Source organism: Chiloscyllium plagiosum, chromosome 30, assembly GCF_004010195.1.
Source record: "Chiloscyllium plagiosum isolate BGI_BamShark_2017 chromosome 30, ASM401019v2, whole genome shotgun sequence".
In the NCBI taxonomy this organism is placed as follows: domain Eukaryota; kingdom Metazoa; phylum Chordata; class Chondrichthyes; order Orectolobiformes; family Hemiscylliidae; genus Chiloscyllium; species Chiloscyllium plagiosum.
This window is the reverse complement of record NC_057739.1, coordinates 19,645,527-19,653,685: the sequence shown is the minus strand read 5'-3', so window position 1 is coordinate 19,653,685 and position 8,159 is coordinate 19,645,527. Positions and strand designations below refer to the sequence as shown.

Genomic DNA, 8,159 nt, shown 5'->3' with positions numbered 1-8,159 from the left:
TCCTCCCTACCTTTTATCTTAGCCTGCTTGGCATACCTTCCTCATTCCTGAGGAAGGGCTTATGCCCGAAACGTCAATTCTCCTGCTCCTTGGATGCTGCCTGACCTGCTGCGCTTTTCCAGCAACACATTTTTCAGCTCTGATCTCCAGCATCTGCAGTCCTCACTTTCTCCTTGGGTAAAATATACCCTTGGGTTAAATAGAATAATACAGGAATGTAAGTACAGCACGGCAGTGTTTTGCAAAGTAGTCAGCCCATTCGTCAGTACGAACCATGTATCTAACTTGTGGTTTTTTATTTGTAAAGTAATAGGCTTTCCCCGGGTTGCGAATGCCCATACTTGCGAACTGACCTCCATAAAGCCTGTACTGCAAAGACTTCAGAATTATAGTCTGAGCAAATTTTTTTCATTAGTTCAATATGATAATGGTTGAGTACAAAGTTCATAGACTGTGTGGTAGGAAAGCCTATTGTCACCTCAATGAAGGAAAGTAGAAGCTGCTGTTAAGCCGGCCTCTTAAAAATGAGTTGGGATCAATATTTAACTGAATAGAATAACTAGGGTTGTAGTTAGGGTTTACATTAACTGAAGGAGGAAGAAAGGTCATTTCGACATAGAACATAGAACAGTACAGAACAGGTCCTTCAGCCCACAATGTTGTGCTGACCACTGATCCTCATATATGCACCCTCAAATTTCTGTGACCATATGGATGTCGAGGAGTCTCTTAAATGTCCCCAATGACCCTGCCTCCACAACTGCTGCTGGCAACGCATTCCATGCTCTCACAACTCTGTGTAAAGAACTCTCCTCTGACATCCCTCTATACTTTCCTCCAACCAGCTTAAAACTATGACCCCTCGTGTTAGTCATTTCTGCCCTGGAAAATTGTCTCTGGCTATTGACTCTATGCCTCTCATTACCTTGTATATCTCAATTAGGTCCCCTCTTCTCCTCCTCCTTTTCTCCAATGAAAAAAGTCCGAGCTCAGTCAACCTCTCCTTATAAGATAAGCCCTCCAGTCCAGGCAGCATCCTGGTAAATGTCCTCTGAACCCGCTCCAAAGCATCCACATCTTATAGGGTGACCAAAACTGGATGCAGTATTCCAAGTGAGGTCTAACCAAAGTTTTATGGAGCTGCAACAAGATCTCAACTCTTAAAATCAATACCCCTGTTAATGAAAGCCAAAACACCATATGCTTTCTTAACAGCCCTGTCCACTTGGGTGGCCATTTTAAGGGATCTATGTACCTGCAACCCAAGATCCCTCTGTTCCTTCACACTACCAAGGATCCTATCCTTAATCCTGTACTCAGCTTTCAAATTTGACCTTCCAAAATGCATCACCTCGCACTTATCCAGGTGAACTCCATCTGCCACCTCTCAGCCCATCTCTGCATCCTTTCAATGTCCTGCTGCAGCCTACAACAGCCCTCTATACTGTCAACGACACCTCCAACCTTTGTGTCATCTGCAAACGTGCTGACCCATCCTTCAATCCCCTCATCCAAGTTATTAATAAAAATTACAAACAATAGCGGCCCAAGGACAGAGCCCTGTGGAACACCACTCACCATAGACTTCCAGGCAGGATATTTTCCTTCTACCACTCGCTGACTTCTGTTGGCCAGCCAATTCTGTATCCAGACAGCTATGCTCCCCTGAATCCCATTCCTCCTGACCTTCTGAATGAGCCTACCATGGGGAACCTTATCAAATGCCTTGCTGACGTCCATATACACCACATCCACAGCTCGACCCTCATCAACTTTTCTAGTCACATCCTCAAAGAACTCAATAAGGTTTGTGATGCATGACCTGCCCCTCACAAAGCCGTGTTGACTGCATTTAATCAAGCCATGCTCTTCCAGATGGTCATTAAATTCTATCCCTCAGAATCCTTTCTAACACCTTGCAAATGACAGACGTGAGACTTACTGGTCTGTAATTGCCGGGGATTTCCCTATTTCCTTTCTTGAAGAGAGGAATTACATTTGCCTCTCTCCAGTCCTCAGGTACGACTCCAGTGGAGAGCGAGCATGCAAAGATCTTCACAAGTGGCAAAGCAATTGCACTTCTCATTTCTCATCCAGGAGCAGGGGGGGGAGAAAACAGACATTTCAGTCAAAAGCCCTTCATCAGGAATGGCTCCTTCCTGATGAAGGGCTTTTGCCCAAAACTTCTTTCTTTTTTCCTGCTCCTTAGATGCTGCCTGACCTGCTATGCTTTTCCAGCACCACTCTAATCTTGACTTTTTTTTTTTGAATGTCCTGCCCTTGTAGATGACTCCACCAACCCACCTGTCAAATTTGTCACATTAATCCCACCTACCCTACTGCCATTTGTAACTCTAGTCTTTGTATTTGTTAAATTCCTGCAACAACAGTATAATATTTTCATCTTTCGTCCAATTTTCTAGACCTTTGTTACTTTGACCCACTTCTACATCCAGAGAATGAGTCAATGATGTATTCAGTTGCCTGGGAGTTTGGAGGCAAAATGACTAATATTAACTGGCAAAGGGGAAACCAGAATTAAAATTAAATGAGATGAAATCTCAAAATTATGCTGTAGATTCTGCATACTTGCATTGCTGCATCCTAATCAACTTATCTATAATAGGACCGTACTATTGTGGAGTTGGAGCAGATAAAGTCAATGGTAGAGATATAGTGGAAGCCCACTATAAAGCATGCCTCTATGCTGGAGTGAAGATATCAGGCACCAACGCTGAAGTCATGCCATCACAGGTATCAAGTGTGGGAGAGGTTGCACATATGCCTAACTCTCCTTTTCACTGGAAATTTTATTAAACCATGAACTTGTCTATCTCTTCCAGTGGGAATATCAAGTGGGGCCATGTGAAGGGATTGAAATGGGAGATCACTTGTGGATTTCCAGATACATTCTTCATCGCATTTGTGAAGACTTTGGGGTTGTGGCTACATTTGATCCAAAGCCAATGACTGGAAACTGGAATGGAGCTGGATGCCATGCTAACTTTAGCACAGAGGCTATGCGAAAGAAAGGAGGCCTTCAGTAAGACTATTTTAAATTATTTGTAACAGTGCTGAAAAATTTGAGAAACTAGTATTGTGGGTTCAATAATTTTAAAACTGCATGACATAAAATATCCTGTCAGGAAAATGTAAGGTAATGTATTTCTTTCTTGAAGTAGGTTAATACACTGAAAAAGCACAAGTTCCACCTGTCCTCCTTTTTCCCTTGAAGTGCTTTTCGGTGATTTTTTTTTATAATGGAACTTTTAATTCCCAACTGCAAAACAAAATTATTCCAATAGGGAACAAATTGTCTTGGCATAGTTCCTTTTTCTCCTCAGATGTGGATTTACAAACATGCATGTAAATTGGCATAATTGGTTCAATGGCCCTTGTTGTTTTTAAAAAAAAATTGACAGACCACAATGGTTGATAGAGTTTCAATATCTGCTGAAACTAACACTACCTCAGAACTAATCTGGAAGTCAAAGATAAACCTCCAATGTTATCTTCACGATCTACCTATCTGTTTGTTTAAATCTCTTCCCCTTCCCCCAAACCCTTGGAGATATCTCTACTCCCAATATGACTCCATTTCACATATTTAGTTTTGTTTTGTTTGTGGGAAATTTGATTCTGAAACCATAAAAACTTCAAAGGTAATTACAGAGCCATACTGACAATAGTGGCTTAATGGTCTGGAAACTCCCTCTTAAAGGGAAAGCCATAGGAGAAGCAGTGGTAGACTTAAAGGTGTTATTTAATAATTCTTCCAATTACACTTTAAGAAGAATGCACCATCTCTTGACCAGAAGTCAAGGATAGTATTTTACTGGCTAGGGAGCAAAGCTAAGTGGTAGGCCAGAAGAATGGGGAAACTTCAGAAATAGTAAAGGATAAAGCAATGAAGAGTGAAAATAATTGTGATTAAAAACTAGAGAAATGCAAAAATAGACTGGGGAAGAAACTTCCAAAAGTATGAGAAGGAAAATGGTGATAATGTACTCCTTCAGGCTGAGATGGGAGAAGCAAGATAAAGATTCAGAACAAATTCTATTTGCTGTAGAAGGCAACCCATGACCCAGACATTTTCACCCCCCTCAGTTGTAAGAATTATAGAAAAGGTAGGGAGGACCAAAAAGTGAACTTTAATTTTATTGTCAACTGTGAAAATTGTACTAAAACTAATGGAACAAAAAGCTGAGTTGCCTGGAATTGAAAGGTTCCATCTAGGATCCTCAAGGAGGTGGTTGCAATGACTGTACATTGGTTGTATGCTTCCACAATTCCTTGCCTATTTTTGTAAACATCCCAACAGATGGGAAAACTGCAAATCTAATGCCCCCATTCAAACAGGGAGCTGGAGACATGACCACTGGGCCTAACATCTGTCATTTGAGAGGCTGCTAAGATTCCCCCCAAAGGAAGTAATACGAGGACCTTTTTTAGAAGATTGCAGTAAATCTGACAGTCAACATACTTGTGTGAAAAGATAGTGTTTAATAAATGTATTAAAATTCTGAGGATTTAGCATGCAGGGTAGATAAAGGGGAACCAATAAATGTATTTCTGAAAGGTCTTTTTAAGGAGATGTACTTTACTATCTAAGATGAAGTTTTGTTTGTGGGGTAGGGGTTTGTGGTGGGTAGAGAATTAGCATGACTTGAATGTCAAACCATCTGGAAGAATGGACTAATTTAGTGTGCAAACTATATAACTAGGGGGATCAGTGCTGGCCTCTACTTTTAATTCAAATTATTCATATGCATCTTAAAGTAATGAATCCTGTTGCAGCCAAGGTTATTGATCATAGCTTGCTTCCTTATCTACCTTTCTGGGAGTGGTTTTCAAATTCTGAAAGGGGATGATGGGTTAATTGAGTAGGCAAACAATTCTGATAACTGTATATGGCTGGGAAAACATTAGGTTCTCTTTTTTTTGGGAAGAAGCATTGCAGGCAGGGTATTGTTTACTGGAGAATGCTGCAGTGCATGTTAGATCTGGGTGTCCTTGTACACTGGTGTGCAGGTTCAAGTAACTATAAAAATACAAATTGAATGTTGGCCTTTTGTAAGAAGACTGGGCTATAAAACTGCAAATCTTGCCACAGTTGTGTTGGGCACTTGTGGGATAATAGTAATGTCTCTAATTCAGGGTCAGCAGGTTTAGGTTCAAGTCCCATCTGTTCTGGTCCTGTCATAAAATATCCAAACATTAATTAGAAAACTCAAGGGCATAGGTGAGACCACACTTGTGATCCTGAATTCTGTTCATTTTTTTCTTAAAGTCATGAAAAATATATAGAACAGGTCACTAGGCTGATTCCAAAGAAGCTTGTCATGTAAGAAAAGTTTTTTATTAGCTTGGGTCTATCTGTTCACATTTAGAATGAGATTATTTTAGTGAATCATGGGGGCTTGTCAAATCCTGGGATTGTTTCCTTTCCTGTGCAGAAATCTCGACAGGTGACCCATTCCTTTTTTTTAAGGATGGGATTGCCCAATTAAGCAAGCAATAAGAAGGAATACATTTTCCAGGATCATTTTAGTCCTTTGCACTGAAGGGAATTCCATGAAGATCAAGTCATGTTGGTTGAGGATATTGAGTTATAGAGGACCAGCTAGAACTGAAGTGAATACCACAATCTTAGACAAAGCTTAATGGGCTGAATGTCCTACACCCACTCATGTATGGAATGTGCGCAGTCTTTTTTAAAAGGGGAGTCTATGTTGAAATAGTCAAAGACGAGCATGACTAAACAGCTGCTTGTTAATTGTGTGCACAAAATATTTGCTGTAGGCATATTGAAGAAGCAATTGAAAAGCTGAGTAAGAGGCATGCATACCACATCCATGTCTATGATCCAAAAGGAGGACTGGATAATTCCAGAAGGCTAACCGGACAACATGAAACCTCAAATATCCATGACTTCTCTGCTGGAGTTGCGAACCGTGGAGCGAGCATTCGCATTCCTCGCCAAGTTGGACAAGATCACTGTGGTTACTTTGAGGACAGAAGACCAGCTGCAAACTGTGACCCTTATGCTGTTACTGAAGCCCTTGTCAGGACTTGTGTCCTAAATGAAAATTAGCTACCATGTTGTACTGAGATTTGGCACGAGAGCACCAGAATCTTCTGTGGTTGTAGTATTTTATCTTGACCAAAATGATTCTTTTAACTACCCGAATGGTGATGGTCACTATTTCTATTTGAAAACTAAATTTTTACTTGTATGTATAGCACACTAAATATTCTTGGTTAATTCTTCAATGGACATATTTGGATATTCAGGTTTTGAGACTGAGGTAAATTTTGGTGAGCTAGAATTGCATGCAACTAATTAAATCAGATTCACTTAAATTTTTAAAAATGAATTTACATTAGACAAAAGTTTAAATATCCTCTGCTCAATTTCATTTCGATATTAATTATATGGAGGGGAGATTGTTATAACTTGTGTTGAAGCTGTTAAGTTGAAAATGACTGACTGTAGTTTAAGTGGAATAATCTTTTTGTTCTGACATTGTCTCTGTTTCTGTGTCTTTGTCTTTGTACATGAAATATCACCCAGAGCCTACTATCTCTTCCCCAAGTCACTCTTTTTTTATTTACATAGCTAACTAGGTTAGTGTCAAGGCCTATGCCTAAGAGTCAGCTCCTAGGGTAAGCAGAATCCCTGACACTCCTGTTTATATCTGGGTCAGTTTAACCTAGTCCAACCAGCTGACCTCTTTAGAATTATCTCTCTCCTACTTAGGCCAGGGACATAGGGCTGTTCTTTTTCCTGTGGCTTCCCCTGGGGTGTTTTCACATTATGTTTGGTTCCTCTGAGTCTGCCTTGAATACTGGCAGCAGGTCCTGGACTCTAGCCTGCCTCTTACAAGCTGCACTAGGTGTAAGAAATTCTTCATCCAGTTGTAGTAGTGTAGAGGATACAACATTGGCCATGTCCACCTTTTCCTCTGAGGTTCCTACCATATGAAGGAGTCTTATGGCTAGCATTGGCATTCCATGAGGCCATTTCATTGGAAGACAAATGTCCTACAAGACAAGTAAATTTTTCTTTTTTTTGGAAGGTGTTGGAAGAGCAGGTGCGGACTAAATGAAATTAACTTTTAGAAGGGGAAAGAACGATCTGTATCACCTGTGCTGCCTACCTCTTCCCTAGCGAGAGTATTGGTGGACACAACCTTTCCAAGGTCACTTGGGCTCCAGTGTATCCACATAAGAGGGGCAGTCAGTCAGTAGAGATGACTCCCTCTATGGCCTGTTTATAGCCAGCCTGGCCCGCCCCCCTGAGATCATCTGACTTACCTGTAAACCCTCTGCACAAAGTGCCCAAAGATCAGGAGTGCAACCAAAAGCAGAACAGAAGATTTTTCAACTGATCATTAAAAGGCAGTGTAAACACCCACACCTAATATATACATGGTCAATGGACTCCACAAAGCTTCAAAATAAGCAGTTGGGCTGGAATTCTGTGAACCACCGAAATCTGCAGTTGTAAGGGACTGCTGTGTGCAACACTTTCCACCTCCGGTCCCAGAGGAAAGAGTCCTGCATAGGGAGTCCTCCACTGGGGATCCATTTCACTCGGCAGTAAATGAGCATGCCAAGACATGTCCGGCCAGTGGATGAAAGAGTGGAGGCAGATGGTATCCAGTAGTAGTGTGTACAGAGCCCATTATTGTGCCTCCCTGAAAAACCCACAACACATATTCCAAAGCAGTTTAAGCTGTGGGGCACAGGCTTGTCACAACTACCTGATGAAGGAGCGGTGCTCCGAAAGCCAGTGTGCTTCCAATTAAGCCCATTGGACTATAACCTGGTGTTGTGTGATTTGTAACCCTGTAACTCATAAGCTTCACTTGCCACGTTTTCTAATGACAAAGCCAGTTGTAGTCCTTGTTTGAAGTCCAGTTGGGCTTCAGCTGGTAGACATTTCTGCATGGTCACATCATTAATCGCACTTACCAAATGGTCTCTCAGCATCTCACTCAGGGTTAAACCAAATCACATTCCTCTGCCAGTCATCTTAACCACATCAAAAATCCCGATAGATTCCCTGGTTCTGGAATTGCCAAGTAAAACAGATGGTAACTCAGAATTAGAGGAGGCTTGGGGGTTGTAATATTCCTTAACTGATTCCATCAACT

At 41.2% G+C, this 8,159-nt stretch overlaps 1 protein-coding gene across 1 annotated transcript in view; it reads left to right on the top strand.

The window, feature by feature from the left end:
* Positions 1 to 6,524, top strand: part of LOC122564775 (glutamine synthetase-like) — an 11,868-nt gene extending 5,344 nt beyond the window's left edge. The window contains exons 5-7 of the mRNA XM_043719986.1: positions 2,627 to 2,754; positions 2,844 to 3,043; positions 5,803 to 6,524. Of these exons, the coding sequence (XP_043575921.1) occupies positions 2,627 to 2,754; positions 2,844 to 3,043; positions 5,803 to 6,094 (620 nt within the window). The 3' untranslated portion in view covers positions 6,095 to 6,524. The remainder of the gene's footprint in view (positions 1 to 2,626; positions 2,755 to 2,843; positions 3,044 to 5,802) is intronic.
* The last annotated feature ends 1,635 nt before the right edge of the window (positions 6,525 to 8,159 follow it).